General features: G+C 43.1%; 1 protein-coding gene across 1 annotated transcript in view; it reads right to left on the bottom strand.

Moving 5' to 3' along the window:
• Window positions 1–14847: 14847 nt before the first annotated feature.
• LOC124142187 (hemicentin-2-like) overlaps window positions 14848–22057 on the bottom strand; it is a 56435-nt gene continuing 49225 nt past the window's right edge. Inside the window, exons 32-38 of the mRNA XM_046510492.2 lie at window positions 21783–21810; window positions 21344–21471; window positions 20135–20335; window positions 19668–19802; window positions 17364–17558; window positions 16449–16541; window positions 14848–15342 (exon numbers count right to left, since the gene is read on the bottom strand). Of these exons, the coding sequence (XP_046366448.2) occupies window positions 15056–15342; window positions 16449–16541; window positions 17364–17558; window positions 19668–19802; window positions 20135–20335; window positions 21344–21471; window positions 21783–21810 (1067 nt within the window). The 3' untranslated portion in view covers window positions 14848–15055. The remainder of the gene's footprint in view (window positions 15343–16448; window positions 16542–17363; window positions 17559–19667; window positions 19803–20134; window positions 20336–21343; window positions 21472–21782; window positions 21811–22057) is intronic.

The following is a 22057-nucleotide window of genomic DNA, read 5'->3' on the forward strand; positions in this document are numbered from 1 at the left end:
ATCATAGTTTCTAGATTATGTAAACAATAAGAACAAGTTGTTCCTATAAGAGACAGGAGTTCTTAGACACTGTCAACATAACAAGACTTGCCTATTAGGAGATTAGAATTACTACACATCCATGACTTATCTTTTAGTACAGTCTCGGAGCAAGGCTACATCACCCCTCTGAGTGAACATTTGCACAGACCAGGTCACAGTGTACCATCAACCCTCAAATCCCTCACGCACAATTTTAAATGTTCGAATGTCGTAAACGACAAATTACACCCTAGCCTTTTTTATAACCCACACAACCACCAAACTCTGTAGCTCCATCTCTCTCCCTCTGTCTCTCTTCCTCTCTCTCTTTCTCACGTATCCAGGCGTACTGACTGGCGCCCAACGTGTCAACCACTGACAGATCTAAATTCAATAGAATGTGATATGCTTCAAGCAAAGAAATTACCTGACGTTAGCTATCCTGCCTTGAGTAGCTGATGTGTTTTGAGTTTTTTTAATCAGTGTTTTCCCTACACGGGTATTATTTTACCTGTTCCAGGAACGCTAGCATCCCGCAGGTGTGTAAGCCTTCACCTTGCTAGCACAGTGTAACCTGCTGAAAGGTTCCTCAATGTCGAGGTGGCTCGTGCACGCAGACACCGGTTGTTAACGCTAAATCCCGGATGTACATTTACACAAGAAAGAACATATGGTTCCACAGAGATTTAGAGAGTTCCAAAATATTGTTTTCACTACGAAATGAGAACACAGCATGTTCCTGTTTTGTTCCATCACACTTTCCTAACATCCAGCATCACGTATGTTCGTTTCTTGGAGGGGTATTTATTAAACATTAAACATTCTACATGGGTAGAATAGTGGTTACAAGATAAAGATAAGATAAGATAATATTTTATTTTATTTGCGTGTCACGCAGTATAAAAAAACATACATTCAAAGTACATAACAAAATATAAAATATGCCCCCCGGCCAGTTGGCCTATGAGACACGAGAGATAAAAAAATAACTTAGTTTTATGTAAAGAGATTATACTAGTATCGTTTAGTGAGATACAAATGCAAAATATATACGAACGTGTGGTAACAGAACTATTTTATAAGTACTTATTTGAAAATGTCCCATTGTTAATATCTTTTGTAACTGTTGAGGAATCCTTTAAGGAAAAATACCATACAAACTAAATATATTTAGACTTGTATAAACATGTGGTTAAATCCTACAAGGAAGAATAACAATTACTTATTGATCAGAAGTGCACTATTTACAATGCAAGTTGAAATTTTCTTCTTTTATACACAGCAGTAACAACTGCGGCTAGGGGAATAGCTAGACTATCATTCTGCATAACATATATAAATTGGTCTTCTGGGGTTAAACGTCTTAGACAAGTATGTATTGGAGGAAACAAATGAGAATAGGCATATGGTAGATCAGAGTAGTATTCACATTCTGTGAGGAAATGTTACGTTAAGCCCAAGGCTCGGTATCGATTCTTCATAAGGGCGCAATGTGTGAATTTCTGGTTTCTATGATAAGGTTGGGATGTTGCCACGAGAGGCATGAAACACACCTTACTCATTCATATTACATAAAGAATTTTATTTATTTACATTAAATTTTGTTCATGAATATATATCAATGGCGTAAGCTGCGTTGTCAAATGGACCACTGATTTGCCGCAAACTGAAAAGATCGTCATCTATGAATAACTTGAGAATAATTGTTTCACGGAGATTTATGATGGGAGTAAGATGGTGCAAAACCTGCTTAGGGCACTTTTTCATTATTATCGCAACGTAACAGATTAATGTGGGAGGAAATACCGAATTGACGCAGGCTGTATAATGTTACTATTTGCAAGAATCATAATCAATCCGAGCTACCGGCTGATCCTGGTGTCTGAAGAAAGCAGCCCTGTGTTGCGTGACACGGGTCATCACTGGGATTGAGTGAGTGAGTGAGTGAGTGAGTGAGTTGGGCTTAACGCCGCTTTTAACAATATTCCAGTTATATCGCGGCGTGTCAGCTTAATGTGGGAGGAAAGCCCGAGGTGATGCAGGTATCAGACGTTTACCACTTCGGTGAAACCCACGAGCACGGGTTTGGTGCTGACAAACCAGGAAACATAATCGGGGCGAACCGGGATTTTCGAACCCTCAATCATAGGTTTCTGGCGTGCCCATGGGACGCAACTCTGCACAGCGAAACGCGGCGCCTGAGATGATTGGGCCACCCGTGTCCCGTCATCACTGGGAACCTATGCTTGTCGTAAGAGCCGACTAACGGGATCGGGTGGTCAGGCTCGCTGACTTGGTTGATGCATGTCATCGTATCCCAATTTTGTGGATCGATGCTCATGATGTCAATCACTGGATTGTCTGGTACAGACTCGATTATTTACAGACCGCCGTCATATAGCTGGAATATCGCTGAGTGCGGCGTTAAACAACAAACAAACACTGGCACCCATGTCCCTGCTTGGGCTTAGTCGTGTGAGGAATGCCCTGTTATGACATTCACACGCGTCGGGGGCCTGTTCCGAAAAGCCTTTCAGTGCTAAGACGATCGTAACTCCCACACTTCCATCTAGACTTACTAGCGTCGTAGCGCTAAGATTGCTTTATGAAACGGGTCCCAACAACATACTCCTACAAACACCTGGTGTCATCATATTCTCAGCATTAATTCGAACCCTTTTGTAATCTGAATTTAAATCATTTTTGTTGTACTTCCATCTGGCAGTTGCGCGTATGAATATTCCTACGACAACTATATATTGAGGGAAAACAGACAAGCTGCGGCACAAGAGATGATAAGTTCAAGACGTCAACGCAAGGGAATAATCAGAGTCTTGAAAAACTGGCGTAACAGATTCTATTGTGCTAAAAAGGTAAAATTGTAATGAAGATCATATGAAAGGGAAAAAGTGAAGACAACAGGTGTTCGCGAAAAGGGTATAAAGCTATCTTTGGTAACACCACCACTCACACAATTTTGGTAAAAAAAGTGTTTGATTGTCACTTAACGCCGCATCCAGCAATACACTTGCCCTACGACGGTGACCTGGTCCAGACAATCAAGTGATCAGTATCACTAGGTTGGTTGGTTTGTTGATTAACGCCGCACTCAGCAATATATATGACGGCGGTCTGTAAATTATCGAGCCTGGACCAGATAATCCAGTGATTGATATCATGAGCACGATCCACGCATTTGGGATCGATGACATGTATCAACCAAGTAAGCGAGCATGACCACCCGATCCCGTTAGTCGCCTTTTATGACAAGCATAGTCACCTTTTACGGCAAGCATGAGTTGCTGAAGACCTATTCTACCCCGGAATCTTCACGGGGCTTCGCGAAAAGAGTATAAAGCTATCTTTGGTAACACCACCACTCACACGTTTTTTCGTAAAAATGTGTTTGATTGTCACTTAACGCCGCATCCAGCAATACACTTGCAATACGACGGTGACCTGGACCAGACAATCAAGTGATCAGTATCACTAGGAATTATCGAACAATAAGATGACAAGCAACGTGTACTATTCAGTACATTCCTCTGAATGTTTCACACACATTTTCTGGAATGACTTGACCAGGCCTTTGATGGGAAAAACCCTGATTGATAAGCTTATCTGTTACTAACATGTGTCTTTCTATGAAATTTGGATATAATGCACATGCTCTGAGGTACCTAAGCAATTGAAAAATGTAGCCGCCATAAACTGGAATTGATGGCATAGAGTGCTACATCAAGGGGAAAATTCATGATGGAACATCGAATTCATCCCTCTTGTCAAACAGCTTAGTACAGAGGTTGCCATCATTTTGAACGTCTGGGCATATGGTTTCTCCTTTGTTTCTCTGATTTCCAACTCTGGTAGATAGATGAGGACAAGTGAATGTGAGTGATTTGGGTTTAACGCCGCTTTTAACAATATTCCAGTTATATCGCGGCGTGTCAGTTTAATGTTGGAGGAAAGCCCGAAGTTAACCACTTCGGTGAAACCCACGAGCGCGGGTATGGGGCTGACAAACCTAGAAACATAATCGGGGCGAACCGGGATTCGAACCCACAATCACAGGTTTCTGGCGTCTTAGACGTCTGGACCACCCGTGCCACCCAGATGCTCAAGATGCTCATTTATCTTGTCATTGTTGAAAGAAATATATCTGAAACTCTGATGGAACTTCTTTACATCGCGTTCTTTCTTTGATTGAACTATAGTAGTCCTATTCGTATGCTAAGGGAAACGCATCAGCTAGGAGAGGGCCACCCATTGGATACTTATAACTTGTCTGAATATTCTATTCCCAAATTTGACAAAGATATTGACAATCAGGAAATCCAGCAACTCACATTTTGGGTATCTAAATATATCTGAGTAGAGCTAAACTGCCTTCCTTTGCAAGTGAAAAGCTTTACTGGTGAAGATTAATGGAATAATATCGATATACTATTAACTGTGCTCAATTTAAAACTTTGGCTTGGTCGCGAAGGAAACTCGACACCTGACTTAGTAGCAGGCCTCTGTTTCAGCTGACTCAGTCAGGGCGTGCTCCTGCTGAGTGCGTCTATGGAATGCCAACTTTTACTGTGAGAATGATGATGACAGCTACAGTACGTGTTAGAGCGGCCTGATCCCCAACACGACCTTGGCATACATTCCCATTACTGTGTATCTCTTGACTGACTGTTCTGTACGTGAATTCCCCCCCCCCCCCCCCCCCCCCGACCCGACCCGCCCAAAAAAATAAATAAAAAATGACGGAAATTGATGGATTGCGCAATTATCTTCCTTGAAGCTGACTCGCCTTTGAAGACTTCACTATTTTCTTATGTTAGTCTACATTAGGTAGATGAGGCAGAACTTTACGTTTCTACCAACTTGTTGATGAACATCCCCGGTCACATACCGTCACCGGTCTATTACAACACTTGTATGCAGTAAGTCACAAACCATTCCCCATCCCTATATAAAGACTTGTTTTCACTAAGTCACAACCCACCCACCCTGCGCTAGTATATAAACACTTGTATACACTAAGTCACCCCTATAGTAGTATATGAACACTTGTATACCCTAAGTCACCCCTATGTATGAAAATGACCGTCCGGTTCCGGAAACTGAATTTCCGGATATACGGGTAAATTTATATAGTAATTATTTCGTTTTGAATGAACCGAGGTTTCCGGATATCTGAAGTCCGTATAAGCGGGGCATGACTGTATTAGTATATGAACTCTTGTATACACTAAGTCACCCCTATACTAGTATATGTACACTTGTATACACTAAATCACTTCTATACTAGTATATGAACTCTTGTATACACTAAGTCACCCCTATACTAGTATATGTACACTTGTATACACTAAATCACTTCTATACTAGTATATGAACACTTGTATACACTAAATCACCCCTATACTAGTATATGTACACTTGTATACACTAAATCACTTCTATACTAGTATATGAACTCTTGTATACACTAAGTCACCCCTATACTAGTATATGTACACTTGTATACACTAAATCACTTCTATACTAGTATATGAACACTTGTATACACTAAGTCACCCCTATACTAGTATATGTACACTTGTATACACTAAATCACTTTTATACTAGTATATGAACACTTGTATACACTAAGTCACCCCTATACTAGTATATGTACACTTGTATACACTAAATCACTTCTATACTAGTATATGAACACTTGTATACACTAAGTCACCCCTATACTAGTATATGTACACTTGTATACACTAAATCACTTCTATACTAGTATATGAACACTTGTATACACTAAGTCACCCCTATACTAGTATATGTACACTTGTAAACACTAAATCACTTCTATACTAGTATATGAACACTTGTATACACTAAGTCACCCCTATACTAGTATATGAACACTTGTATACACTAAGTCACCCCTCTACTAGTATATGAACATTTGTATACACTAAGTCATCCCTATACTAGTATATGAACACTTGTATACACTAAGTCACCCCTATACTAGTATATGTACACTTGTATACACTAAGTCACCCCTATATTAGTATATGAACACTTGTATACACTAAGTCACCCCTATACTAGTATATGAACACTTGTATACACTAAGTAATCCCTATACTAGTATATGAACACTTGTATACGCTAAATCACCTCTGTACTAGTATATGAACACTTGTATACACTAAGTAATCCCTATACTAGTATATGAACACTTGTATACACTTAGTGACAAAGCAATGCCCCTCTACTTGGACCCTTGTAAATACTGGAATCCAAAACAATACCTCCTCTGTGACGCTTGTAAATGCTAAGCGACACTTCATCCCCTTCTATGTGAACACTTGTAAACACCAAGTCACAACCACACCCCTTCCTATTTGATTTAGTGAGTATTGTTTTACGCTGCTTTTAGCAATATTTCAGTAATATCACGGCGGGTGACACCAGAAATGGGCTTCACACTTTGCAGCTATGTTGGGAATCGACCCCGGGTCTTCGGCGTGACGAGCGAACGCTTTAACCACTAGGCTACGCCACCACCCCCTTCCTATAATAACATTTGTAAGTCATATACCCCCCCCCCCCCCCCCCCCCCCCCCCCCCCCGACACACTCACCCTAAATTGAACACTTTTGTACACAAAGTCACAACCATCCACGCTCCATATATGAACTCTCATATACACCAGATCACAAACCGTGCCCTCTCCACCGCCGAACACGTGTATAAACTAGGTCACATACCGTCCCTGCTCTAGCTGAACACGTGCATAAACTAGGTCACATACCATTCCTCCTCCAGCAGAACCCGTGCATAAACTAGGTCACATACCTTCCCCTTACCATGTGAAAACAGTCATTAACTAGGTCACAACTAGTACATTGAAGACACCAGGTGTTTAAAAACAGACTGGGGTGCATTTTCCAAATGTCAACCAAAGTTCTGTCCAACTGAGCAAACGTCACTGGCTAGTTCTGGTCCTGTCGTTACTGTCGCCCCATCTCATCCTTGGGAGAGAAATCTGGAGAAACAGCCATGTTTGGCTCCATGGTATTGTTATGCGGTCTCAAAAATCTGTTACAAAACGAACAACATGTTGATTATTTGTTTGTTGTTTAACGCGGCACTCATCAATATTCAAGCTATATGACGGCGGTGTGTACATAATCGAATCTGTACCAGACAATCCAATGACTGACATTGTGAGCACTGATACGGGTACGATGACATCCATCAACCAAGTCAGCGAGCCTGATCACCCGATCCCGTTAGTCGCCTCTTACGACAAGCATAGTTTGCCGAAGACTAATTCTAACCCGGAATCGTTACGGGAACGTGTTGATTAACTTGCATTTGGTTGCCGTTGATGTTGCCAGCCATTCCGCCTGAAGAGCTACCCCAAGCTTGGCCACTTTGGCGGGTGCTTAGTGTTTCACGTACACTCCCCGCCCGAGCAGACAGACAGACAGACAGACAGACGATTTATTTGAGTCTCACTTCCTCCTTTCCCCTCCTGTTTCCTTCGTACAAGACGAACTGGTTCTTTCTCTCCAAGAGGTGTATTGATTGGTATAGCGACTGGCCTCGACTCTGAGAGGTGCTCCACCACTTCTTAACATGGAAATATCGCTACTTTGAGATCGTTCGAGACTTTTGTGGAGATGTAGTTCAACACCGTAATAATCCTTAAAAGTAAATGTTCAGTATATTCTTACTTTATGGCCTCCTGTCCTACTGTGCTATTGGGTAATTCCAAGGCAGTAATCCACTCTACTTTAAATCCTCAAACATTCTATATTGCACTTCCAATAACACATTTTGCTGCCATGTCTGTTATCTATGGCCAACATGTGCGTCAGACCAAGTGTAGCTTATTTCCTGTGTATCCTTTAGGTTTCAGTACGTTATCTCCCGCATATGCTCTCTTAGGGACATGTCAGGCGACTTAGCGGGCCAGACCAATGCCGTATGGCTTCTCGCGGGAAATAATCGGTGACGACCTGGGCACGACGTGGTCTGGCATTGTCATCTTGCAGTTCAAAACAACGACAGAACGTACATTTTCGCCAAATATCGCTGACCAGTCATTGTCCATTCACAAATAACAAAAACAGTTCGCCTGTCATGTCTGATACCCCCACACAATGACACTGCCGCGCTCATACCGATCATGGTGAAGTGGCATACCGCTCGCCGCTACGTCGCTAACAATGTTTGCCGCTATCTGTGAATCGACAAAACCTTGATTCGTCCGTAAATACGGTGTAATGCCATTGGCGCACATCCCGTCACTGGTGTTGCCTTGTCCACCCCAATCCTTGCCGCCTTTGGTTAGGTCTTATGGTGACACCGTTCATATGACGCCTTGCTTTGCAGACTTGCTGCATAGGGCCGGGTTTTAAGTTGAAATTCACCTTCCTTGGTTTTTCTATTGATAACAGGATTAAATTTGAATCTATTGCGTAGTGCGATTAATGTAATCAGACGATGTTGTCTAGGTGTTGTTGTTTTAGGCCTGTAACGTCCTGGGTCCCGTTCAACAGGACGATCGCTGCGCAATGACGGTCGTAAGTCTATTTTAAAGTATGGGAGTTACGGTGACATTAGCTACGATAGTTTTGGGGAATGGACTCCAAGTGTCATTTGCAACCCCGCCCGTTCAACGTTACTTGTCCCATAGTCAAGGAATTACACTTCTTCTGCCCCACATTCGGCAGAATATCCCCTTTGAGATATTTTAAGCGTGTGTTTAGCTCGCCTGCATTAGTGATTGTGAGTTCCCCTACAGGTGGACACGCTTTGGTTCCTGTGTGCACGTGCATGACGTGCTGTCCGTGCATAATGTGACATTTCATTGTGATTAGATGTTGCGTTCAGATGTAACGTCACGGTATTGAACATGTACACCTCCACGATATCCACATGCAAATCATTAGTTCCCTTGACAAGGGTTCGGTCTTGACTGCCGTCGAGTTCGGACGTCTTTTGCTTCTCAGCAACTTGTCTAGTGTTATACAACACACTTGACTGTTAATGGTACTTCATCTTTGGTTCTTTTGGCTTTTGATTTCTCTTGTGTTGGAGTGCATTCAAACTTTTCATTTTTACTTGGTGTTTGCTGTTTGTTACAGTCAGTTGTTGGGGATTGTCCTCGGCAATGGCTGACAACAGAATGGAATGTGAAGACAGATTTAAAGTGGTGGCTTCAGGGAGGAAGCGAATTGGTCGTATGCCAGATGGTACTTCTAAAAAAGCCTGTGTTCCCAAGCCTCCAAATACTGTACCTCCTACTGCTTGGTCTGATCTTACTTTTGTATTTGATGATTCAGCGCAGGTCAAATCAACCACTGTCATCTTTAAAGCCGATGTAGATGAATATGATGATGGTTCAACGACCCTCTGTCAACTTATGACACAGCGTGCTTTGGCTCGAGCCTTGGCTAAGGTCACTGCAGAAATAGTCAGTGTTAAGCGGATGACCAGGGGAGATGTTAGTGCCACAGCCAAAACTGTTGAGGCTGCCAAAACACTTTTGCAGGTCACAGAACTTGATGAACATTTTGTCACCACACACGAACCTGTATCATTAATGAGAACACGTGGAGTCATCTATGGTATTGATCTGGATATTGAGATGAATGAACTTGAGGATGAGTTAAAACCTGTGTTACCATTAATGTGCTCTGCTGTGCGTCTGACTCGTGGGCCTGATAAAGTTCCCACCAAATCTGTTCTTCTTACCTTTACTGGCCAATCTTTACCAGATCATGTTGTCATTTTCTTCCAGAGATTTCCGATCCGGATGTATGTTCCTCCTGCTCTGCGATGCTTCAAGTGTCAGTCCTTTGGGCATGTCTCTGCTAAGTGTAGGAGCACTCATCATGTGTGCGCTAAATGTGGAGGGAAGCACAAATACGAGGAGTGCAATGAAAGTTCCCTTAAATGTAAGAACTGTGGTGGTGCAACACTCTGCGGCTTAAAAGGTTGCATTAAATACCAGGAAGCTGTCGAGATTCAGAAAGTCCGAGTTGAGGGTAAGTTGTCTTATTCTCAGGCTGTTCGACAGGTGCGTGGAGATTTTGATGTCGCTCAGGTTCCAGCAGTCCCTAAACCACCTTCTGCAGCTGAACCACTGTCTCAGGTTGTTACAATTTCGGATGTTGTGTCTTCTCCAGTCATGGTGACTGCTAGTACTCAGACTGAGACTCAGGAAGTTGAATGTCAGACTGATCCTGTTGTTGACATCATGCCTGAATCATCTTGCAAACCTCTATTTAACAATGTCTCTCCTGTTGATTTTCTCAGCTTTGTTATTTGTATAGTTGCTAATCTTGGCACTGCTCGTGCATTCAAGTCTGATGGTCTCCAGACGATAGCGTCAGCTGCCCAGTCCCTCTTGGGGTTAAAATTGTCCCCTGATGATCTGACGAGCATGGTTAAGTGAGTGAATATGGTTTTACGCCGCTTTTAACAATATTCCAGCAATATCACGGCGGGGGACACCAGAAATGGGCTTCACACATTGTACCCATGTCGGGAATCGAACCCGGGTCTTCGGCGTGAAGCATGGTTAAGGGTCAACAATGGAAGTCTTAATCCATCCTTCTTATGGTTTTCTTCATGCTAGATCACTAAGTGCTAACGGTACAGGATTTAAAGTTTGTATTAACAGTCTTGACCCAAAGCCAGATGTTTTGTCTTCAGGGGACATTCTTAACTTCTTACCAGCAATTCCGTTGGGAAGGTTATGTCTGCCTACGTAAAGTTCGTCAGTTTGGTTTTACAGGTGGTAGTGCTAAACTCACTCACTCACTGTCGTTTAGTGAAATAAGGCTCCACCATCCAAATTACAAGGGAATGAAGTCCATATTCATTTGAAGGATAAAAAAATCAGTCTCCATTTGTAATGTCTATAATAATGCTATTGCTATCTATGATGACCATAGGTCTCTGTTGAATATGTCAGCCAATCTTAAAGTAGTGTGTGGTGCTTTTAAAGCGTATGGCAGTTTCACTACTCTATGACCTATCTCGGTAATTAGCAAACCTTTATTATGGGCAAGGTGTAAATGGGCCCAGTTGCCCGAACACCTATAAAACTTTCTAAAAATAAAAGATTAGTTACCTTATTTTTTGTCGGTAGAATACTTTTAGTGTGCTACAAAGATGAGATGTTTATTATATTCCCCTCAAATTGAATTTGGAAATTATGCGGTATATCTAATCTCCTCCGCTCGTTGTCGGATTAAGGCTCGTAATTACACAGCGCAATCCCGTGAGAGAACGTGATACAACCATCATTCCAGTAGTCATAAAAACAGTTTGTGTTTACGTCTATAAATTTGTAAACATTACCTTTGGGAATCATTAAAACAAAATGACGTATGTTGTTTTCTCAACATTGAATTTTGATAGAGTGTGTAAGTCTACGGATGACAGATAAGGCTAATGTTTGTGTGTACATGCGAAACAGTTACGAACCCCCCCCCCCCTGTTATGGAAGTGCATGTCTTGGGAAGACTCCCTGCGTCGCGACTCGTCAGGTGGAGCATATTTAATCGTTTTGGCAACAGAACCTCAGGATTCTTAATGAGTGAGTGAGTTGGGTTTAACGCCGCACTGAACTGTATTCAAGTTATATCACAGTGTACCAACGTAATGTGGGAGAAAGCCCGACGTGATGCAGGTCTCAGACGTTTCCAACTTTAGTGAAACCCACGAGCACGGATGTATTGGGCAGACAAAGCAGGAAACATTATCGGGTCGAACCGGAATTCGAACGGACGATCAAAGGTTTCTGGCGTGCCCATGGGACGTAACTCTACGCAACGAATTGCGGCGCCTTAGACGACTGGTCATACAGTTATATATAACTAAATGCGGCATAAAACCATACTCATTCACAATAACTTTTTACCTATGACATTGCATCGTTCTAAGTACGTACTTAACAGGCAACATTGTATGTACAATGGATTTCATGCGATGCAAAGTACGTGTAACACAACAATGGTACGGTGTTATCATCTATCTGGTCCTGATTTTGCGTTCACATTTCGTACTATGGCATTTTTCAATAGTTTTTCAGCACAATTCGAGACGGTATGTCACTATAGAGTATTTAAGCGCAATCCCTAATTACACAACTATTAACAGCAATATTAAATATACCTTTAGCTACCCTGTGTATCGACGAATGCCTACACTATAGCGGGAATGCATCTTGGTTGGTTGGTTGGTTGGTTGGTTGGTTTGTTGTTTAACGCCGCACTCAGTAATATTCCAGCTATATGACGGCGGTCTGTAAATAATCGAGTCTGGACAAGACAATCCAGTGATTAAGATCATGAACATCGATCCACGCAATTAGGGATCGATGACATGTATCAACCAAATCAGCGAGCCTGACCACGACCGATCCGATCCGGCCCGATCCCGTTAGTCGCCTTTTACGACAAGCATAGTTGCCTTTTACGGCAAGCATGGGTTGCTGAAGACCTTTTCTACCCCGGAATCTTCACGGGTTGGTTGGATAGTATTAGAGTTTCGGGCCAACATGGACGATCAAAGCCTCCAGACACTTGAGAAGGTAAATCAGGAAGGCAATATGACCCACCATTAGGAACCCCGTCCGAATTCGCAGAGGCATCCGCCAAATGTGTGTCAAGTTGTTCAGACCTTGCACGAGACCAATCGCATACACATACCCAACACAATTAGGAACAACATCATTAGCCTAATTCTTGTTGGTTCCAGGTTCCAGTTTCAAATACTATTTGATAGACAGGAGTTCACGACGATGAGTACACGCCAGGCGAGCTAAAACCGGAGTTGTTTCAAAGGCACAACGTACATTCGTTAACTTAGACTGAATTCGGTCAAGTACAGAAAAAGGACATTTTGATGTAGAAATAAATACCCAGCATCCTCAAACCTTGGTCGTATTGTCACTCATTCGTTTTGGCAATTCATGTCAACTGATTTATAGGTGAGGTGAAGTGGGGTTTAACGTCGCGTCCAAGATTACTGCACTTATATAGCGACGTGCATGTACGTGTGTGTGTTTGTGTGACTGCTTGTACTAGTCCGGACTGATGCCGATTTATAGTGCTAGCTCACTGAGATACCATGCCGCAGTTTAACATGAATATCCCACTCAGACACAATATACTGACTCAGAGCCGACCAGTCCTTGTTTTAGCCCCTTAATGCCGAGCGCCAGACAGGGTAACAACAAGTACTATCTTTTAACGTCTTTTGGTATGACGAGGCCGGGGATCGAACCCCGGACCTTCCGCTCTCCGGGCGGACGCTCTCTCACTAGACCACGGAGGCGGTCCTACTGATTTATAGATTTATAGATTTAAATTATTGCTTTATATGTTAACAACAAGATGGGAAAAGCCCATGTTGTAATCTGGTCAAAATAAACGACAAGAAATTTAAATTCGTGTACAATTTTCTATTGTTACGTAACCATGAGTTTACTCCATACTGGACTGTTTTAGGTCGAGTTATCATCATTGCAACGGATTTAGATATACCAATGGAAATTAGTTAAGCAACACCCGTATATTCTCAAACTGATCCTCATTCTTTGGATCAATCTCTGGATTGGATTCTGAGGTATATTGTCCCATTCTGTCCCATTTACGGCCGTCGTGTTCGACAAAGAGACCCACCTGTCTCTCAGACTGCTGCTTTGCATGAGAAATGGGACAAATTCCTCAGAATCAAATCCAGAGATTGATCCAAAGAAGGAGGAGGCGTCTTGAGGCAGTTGTTCGGGCTCAGGGAGGTTACATAAGATACTGATGGAAGTCAATATTTGGACTTGCAGGTCATTGTTCTTCAATTCCGTGAACCACAAGTGTGCATGGTACTTTAGTCTGTGCCACAAACATGATATTCGTAATTATTTGGATGAAATTAAGTCATTTTCCAAATCTGTAACATCTAAACAAAACAAACACATTATTTCATGGTAATCTTGGCTATGATCCTCCTCAACCTTTTCTTTTCACTAAATAATTTATTTGGTATGGACATCCTTTACAAATTTCAAGCATTACTTCATAAAAGTTGCCCGGTCTCAGAACATACGGGTGTTGCTTAACTTATTTCCATGTGTATACATAAAACCCTACTTAGAACACCACACATTAATGATGTTTCGGCAGTTTTGAACTGATTTAGTGACAAACTTGGAATTACCAAACCGTCACCAAACTAACCCATCTTCAACCAACTGCGCGCATGTCATCTCCTCTAGTGGAGTTGTTTGTTTGTTTTTGATATTACACTATAAAGTATCGCCTGAGAATGGATGTTTACGTCAGAGCTACAGTCCAAAATGGCAGCAGAAATGTCAGGTTAAAATGTGGTTTCATATAATTCTTTGAGTTCTTGGATTTCGCTCAGGAAGTTATCAGAGCTACTATTTTCAATTGTTCAGCTGGAGTATTTAACTTGTAGACATGTGGCGTTATATTGCGAGCCTAAAACATGTCATGGGGGTGGGGCGGTCGGGTAGCCCAGTGGTTAAAGCGTTCGCTCGTCACGCTGAAGACCCGGGTTCGATTCCCGCCATGGTTACAATGTGTGAAGCCAATTCCTGGTGCTTAAAGCGTCGTAAAACCACACTCACTTACTGACACGGGGGTACTAAACAATACATCTGATCATATGACGAGTGGTCTCCCTTAGCATGACCACCTGCCGGGGAGATGCGGCAGTCTTGTTTTTGTTTCCATAGAAACGTTTATTGACCGGATACTTTCATTAATATCAACAATACTGAATTACGAGACGTTTGTTTATTATATTATAAACAATTGCACAATTATATACATTACTTATTACACTTGAAGAAAATATATTTCCTTTTACATGAGTTTATTGTCTAAATGTCTTTGAAACCTGACAAGAAAATCATGACAATTTCTAGCACTACCCCTATACACAAACGAACTCGTAGGAATGTCCTTCGAAGAGAGTTATCTCCCTGGAACCATCAGCCTGTCCTGACGGATACCTTCGGGGACCATGGCCCCACCCCCGCCCTATTCCTGGCAGCGATCTGGAAAACGTATTCTGTCCTTGGCTCCACGTTCTGAAGGACGAGACCTGGGTTGCCCACCTGGAAGGTCTGGTCAGATGAGGGGCTGTCAGCAAGGTACACCGTCACGACGTACTCCCCGAGCCGGCCGTTGAGGAGGGCGCGACTAGGGGGGTCCCAGGTCAGCTTTATAGAGGTAGCGTTAGCTGACCCCTCCACGTTCTGGGGGGCGCCCATTGGTACTGAAACATTCATGTTTGTATGTACATACATAGTGTTGTATACACGAGAGGTAATGTTGGAACGGGTGCCGAGTTGTGTCCCCTCCCTGTACATGGATCCGTTGATCATTGTTTCGAAGGCCATCCTCGCCCTGTTTATGTTCCTTGGAATTTTAGCATCACACTAGACTAACATCTAGTCTCTGAGATGAACATAATTTACTGTAAAAACAGTTGTTAAATTATAATTATAACATAGAGTAGATTGGAACCAAGAGACTTTCTTCATTTTCCTGATACTGCAGTAACCTAGACTTGCCAAATATTATAGACTTGCACTGGCTGTATTGGATATATTTCTTTCAGAGTCTAGTTGACAGACTAGCACTAGTCCTTGTTTTCATAACAGTGAAACCTTTTTGGCATCAAACTGACACGCTTTGCTATAACTGAGAGTTAGGCTATTAGTCAGTAATGTTATATAACAGGTAAGGGGACAGCTGAGCACCTTGAGGTCCACTTGTGGTCTCTTTTTAAGGTCCCCCTGTAATGTTTCGCAAAAGGTCTTACCTTAAAATCTAACCTTGAGATCTCATTTGAGATCTAACCTTGAGCGCTAACATTAAATATCACCTTGGTTCTCACCTTAAGATCCACTTGATGATCTCTCTTCACATCTCACCTTGAGGTCTCGTTTGGGACCGCCTTGGGGTCTCACTTAATACATACCATTGAGGTATCACTTAAACTATCACCTTAAGGTCTCAGCTTAAGGTGATTTTGAGGTACTCTCTTAAGATCTCACCTAGAGGTCTCACATGAGGTGTCACCTTGAGTTCTCACCTTAAAACAACATTGAGGTTTTCTCTTAAGATCGCATCTTTAGGTTTTGTTTTTGGAGCACCTTGAGGGCTCACTTGAGATCTCACCTTGAGGTCTCACTTTAAGAGCTCGCTTTTTGACCACCTTTAGGTCACACTTGAGGTCTTAAGGTGCTAATTGGGAGATGTTCCACAGAAATGGTTTCGACATACCAAACGTCTTTTACGACAACCATGGGATACATGAGCACCACGGGGCCTGCGTATTACGGGATTGAACATAGCAATACAACCACGTGATATTACCTCCTTCCGGAATGTCGAGCGCTGCTCTGATTGGCTCACTCATCCCGGCTTGGTTCATAGCTCTCACTTCGAACTCGTAGCGCAAGCCTCGATCTGAAAGATGTTGATGCACTCTATATGTACATGTACCTTAACTGCCATCTTTGCATCTTACTCTACACAGGCGCAACCACTGTCTACAGTCGTCTGTAATAATAGTAGAATATAGTTCTTTCTCTAATACTTCGTTCAAACAGTGCCACACGTTGCAGGGATGACCCAGTGGATTGGAAGCCACAACTCGCTGTGCTGAGATGCGTATTTGCCAGGATCCGCAGACGTTGGGCTTAACTTCTGATTCGCCAAACTATAATCCCTGTTCTGAAGTACGTGTAGGCTTCACCTGAGGGATAAACGCCAACAAGCCTCGTCACCGAAACACGGTTTCTTAACGAGTTGAGCCATTACCAGCTTACAGAACCATGTTTTCATGCACATGTTTGGTGTATGTATTAATTTTCAGAAAAATCCAAATTCTCGTCTGATGATAATAATTTCAAGAGTTCAAGTACGTTTCCTAGTTATTGAAATGCACACTGCACTGCAACAACCACGGAGATGACAAGGAATCTGAGACCTGTGAAGATCCGGGGTAGAATAGGTCTTCAACAGCCCATGCTTGCCTTAAAAGGCGACTATGCTTTTCCTAAGAGACGACTAACGGGATCGGGTGCACGTGGTCAGGCTCGCTGACGTGGTTGATGCATGTCATCGTATCCCAATTGCCTAGATCGATGCTCATGATGTCAATCACTGGATTGTCTGGCCCAGACTCGATTATTTTCAGACCACCGTCACATATCTGGAATATTGCTGAGTGCGGCGTTAAACAAAAAAACAAAAACAAAAAAACCAATGGAGGAGATGCGCACTCACACAAAGCCTTGGTCTCGAAGACAAGCTGGTTTGCCGGCAGCAGTTTCTTGTACGTGTCCCCCGCGCCAGTGGACCATGCAACCTCGTAGCCGGTGATGTCTCCGTTAGGCTTATGGGGTGACATCCAGACGAGGCGGACGCGGTAGGGGGAGCGAGAGACGGGATTCACCGCTAGACGCTGGGGGCTGGACGGGACTGGTAACATAGATAGAGACTCTGGTATAGATATGTCAATCTGGAAACAGCCTACAGTGTATAGCTATGTGTTGTGTGTGAGAGGTGTTCACGCAAATTCATTGCACTCAGACGTATTGCCCCGAGATGACACATCTCTGCATGAAGATATAAAAAACGGCACTTGACCTTATAATCAACCCATCTGCGTTGAAGCTTCTAAATTCACTGTACAAGCGAGCGAAGGATTCAGAGCAGAATATCTTATTTATGTTTCTCGAAAGCGAATACAAACGGGCAGTCCGAGAGGATATTAATAATGACCGCGCTATATATGTTGTAGATATTTATACACAATACCGTTTCTGAGGTAAAGAAATTGACCGAATCGGGTCAGAAAACTGACATCCCATTTGCTAAAGAAACCACTTCATTTCGATTGACGCGACCTGCAAAGGAGTTGACTCAGATCTTCAAGCAGATTGGTATCGTATAGGAGAAAACGATCTGATTTTAATGAGATTATGTGTTTATGTATACGGTCCGTTTAGATCTTTGTAAAGGGTTGTGCCGTACGGTTCAAGTCATGTACATGGCCAGTATGCTGGAGTTGTATTTAAGAAATAATCGACGAGTGGGAGTCGCCCCCCTGGTTTATTCTCCCTTCAGTGTTTAATTGTAAGATAAACAACGACCACGAGTCGTTTATTTCTTATATGAAATATCAACATTCTGTTCAGCCTCTTTAAGGGCGTTTAAAAATATTTACCCATTTTTTTAAAATGATGACTCCCGGAATAGAATCCGACCTCGGAAATGTCGGACAATAATATTTTACGGTGGGTAAAGTTTAGCATACCCCGCATATTCTCACAATCCTCACGTCGATTATCTGTACTTTTTCTCCTAATACCGATTGTCATATCTCTACCACTTTTGGATGCGATCGTTCTGCCATCGCGTTTATCTGCGCATGCGTAGCCCCGCTACAACTATGGGGAAGAACATTCGTCACCACTCGTTTCCGTAACCTGTCCCGGAATAACACGAGTTGGTCACGAATGTGGGGAAGAACTTACTAGACACTTCCCTCTCAAAGACAACGTCGTCCAATATATGACGTCATCAAGTTGCGAGCGCATATTCGAATCTCCCGAAATGACGTCATGATAGAACAATGTTTTATCGTGAAATAAACCACGCTTCGTTCTTCATTGTTCCTTGCGATATATCGCGTAGCTATATTATATTACACAATATCGCAAAGACAAGTTCCCTATGTTCCCTACTGTGACGTATCAATGCGGAAACATATTGCTTTATCGACCCGTGAAGATCCGGGGTAGAATAGGTCTTCAGCATCCCATGCTTGCCATAAAAGGCGACTAACGGGATCGGATGGTCAGACGCGCTGACTTGGTTGATACATGTCATCGTATCCCAATTGCGTGGGTCGATGTGCATGATGTCAATCACTGAATTGTCTGGTCCAGACTTGATTATTTACAGACCACCGTCATATAGCTGGAATATTGCTGAGTGCGGCGTTAAACAACAAACAAACAAACATACTGCTTTATCACCTGTTTGATGTTATTTACCTCTACCTTGTCAATATAAGAATCAGAGTAGTATGTGTATGCAAGGCATTACTGTATGACTTTGATCATGTCTGGAGCGTTCGTTCATGTGGATGTAGGTGTCTGCATGTGCAAGGCGAATATTTTCCTGATGGTTTTTGTTGTGTGTGTAAGTACTAGTAAAGCGTGGGGATATGTTTAAAGAGCACTGCTTGAAATATGTATGCGTGTATCTGAGTAATATAAGGTAGAGTAGGTCTTCAGCAACCCATGCTTGCCGTAAAAGGTGACTATGCTTGTCGTAAAAGGCGACTAACGGGATCGGGTAGTCAGGCTCGCTGACTTGGTTGATGCATGTCATCCTATCCCAATTGCGTGGGTCGATGTTCATGATGTAAATCACTGGATTGTCTGGTCCAGACTCGATTATTTACAGACCGCCGTCATATAGCTGGAATATTGCTGAGTGCGGCGTAAAACAACAAACCAAACCAAACCAAACCAAACCAAACCAAACAAGTTAAGGAAGTTAGATACCGATTTAACATACCTACGTTTCTCGACTCTCCTCTTCTGGACCCAAACCCGGACCCCGGGGCGAGACCTGTGATGACCCGCACACAGGTGCCCCCTGAGGAGACGCTGCTGGTCCTGAGGGTGTTGCACTGGGGGACCAGTTCATCGCCTGGGGGGTAACCAGGACAACTTACTACCATACACCCTTGTGTAGTCGCAAACGTAGTCTTTATGACGGTTCAAATGTAGACCAGTTTGTCCATTATGCTGTTCAGATACTCATAATGCATTATATGTTATATTATGCAGACCTGTTAGAATTCAGCAACCCATGCTTGTCGTAAGAGTGAGTGAGTGAGTTTATGCTTTACTTCACATCGGCATATTTCAGCCATATCGTGACGAGCTTGTCGTAAGAGGCGACTAACGGGATCGGGTGGTCAGGCTCACTGACTTGGTTGATGCATGTCATCGTATCCCAAATGTTTGCCCGATACCTACCGACGAGGGGGTTGGCTCTGACGAGCGCCAACTCATCCCGGCACTGCGAGTCCATGGAGTAGCAGTCCTCCCTGCAGACAGCCCGGGGGGTGGGGACGTTGCCGATCGCTGTACAGGGGGGGAACGCTGTGTAGCACACGGTCTGTAAGGCCAGGTTGGCACACCTCTGATTCAGGCGGTTGCCTATGTATGTCACGGCAGCTGGAAGAGCCAATACAGTGTTCATGATACATCTAGTTAACTATCGCTATTTCAACTTGGTTATCTGGAAATAGTCGCTGACGTCGACTCATGGCGATACTTGCGTAGTTATTAGAACCAGCTGGGCGGAATACTCATCACGGAGTTCAGAATGCAATTAAAATACACACTGATCAGTTTTCAGGGGTTATGATGACATAAGCTTTGAGCATACGTAGATATTGTCATGCGCTCTTAACATACGAGGGGTGGTCATTAAAGATTTCCCCTGACCCACTTCCGATGGACCTAGTGGGATGGAACTTGGCATAGGTATTAGTCTTTCTCCACATAGGAACCACCAAGAGTTACACACTTCTCCCATCGTTTTATGCAACTATGGAGACCTCGCTTGTAAAAGCCCTCATTTTGCGTCTCAAACCAGGACTTGACTTCAGAAATCAGTGTATCATCATCTGTGAAACGTTTTCCCTTCAAAAATTACTTCATGGTTGGAAAGAGGTGGAAGTCAGATGGTGCAAGGTCAGGAGAGTAAGGAGGATGTGAAAGGATTTCATAGCCACAGGACCGCGCTTCTGTCTGGGCAACATGAGAGTTGTGTACTGGAGCATTGTCCTGCAGGAGACGGACATCCTTGGTCAGCATGCCACGCCTCTTAAGCTTGATAGCGTCCCGCAATTTCCGCAGCAGTGAAGCATGATAAGCTCCTGTAACTGTGGTACCCTTTGCCAAGAAATCCATCATCACTACTCCGTGCTGGTCCCAAAACACTCCACATGCTTCCATTGCATCGACTGAACTTTAGTCTCAGGATCATAGTGATGGACTCATGTCGTTCTGACGTGACCCGTAATGGGATGTCCTCAGATCTTTGTTTAGCGGTAGCGAGAACTAAGATCTGATTTTAATGAGTGCCAGACTGCTGTGCTCACTAAAAATGCAAGTCTTTATTTCAGCAAGAGAGTGTAATGGACCTATGCTATAACGGCTACCGACGTTAACTCTTACCTATGACCCGCTCTTCTTTCTGGGACTGCTCGAACCGGGATTTTACGAAGACGCTCTTATTGCGCAGATACCGGGAGCAGATGGTTCCCAGATAGATCTGACAGAAGCCAGTGGCTGGCGGTTGCTCTCTGAAAGAACACGGAAAGGGGACATAACTCTATTGTGTTCGGGTTCACTCGAATCGGATCGGCTCGGTTCGGTAATATCGACCAAACTTGGAGCAGTCAGTATTGAAACGTGTTTCGTGAGACTTAGTTGTGAGATTAATATTGAGATTTAAACAGTTTGCATTTGAATTTTTTCTTAAATTCAAAGTAAATACTTAATTCAGTAATGTACTAATCGGGACAAGTGTAATGATTGAAACACGTCCATAGAATGTCTTCACATTCATTTAAAGACCTTTGACATCGGTATAAAAGTAGGGAATATGATTTACCTTTCCTCTGTTCTACCACGAACTACATCTGGAAATAGATGGTATAACATATATCAAGAAATGCGACAAAGACATGTGCGTGTGATTACCAAAATCATGATGCTTTAATGAATACTTCTTTATTGTTTGGGGGCACGGGTGGCCCAGTCGTCTAAGGCGCCGCGATTCGCTGTGCAGAGTTGCGTCCCTTTGGCACGCCAAGACCTATGATTGTGGGTTCGAATCCCGGTTCGCCCCGATTATGTTTCTAGGTTTGTCAGCACCATATCCGTGCT

Source organism: Haliotis rufescens, unplaced genomic scaffold (genome assembly GCF_023055435.1).
Source record: "Haliotis rufescens isolate VD_foot unplaced genomic scaffold, xgHalRufe1.0.p SCAF_2, whole genome shotgun sequence".
Taxonomy (NCBI): Eukaryota; Metazoa; Mollusca; class Gastropoda; order Lepetellida; family Haliotidae; genus Haliotis; species Haliotis rufescens.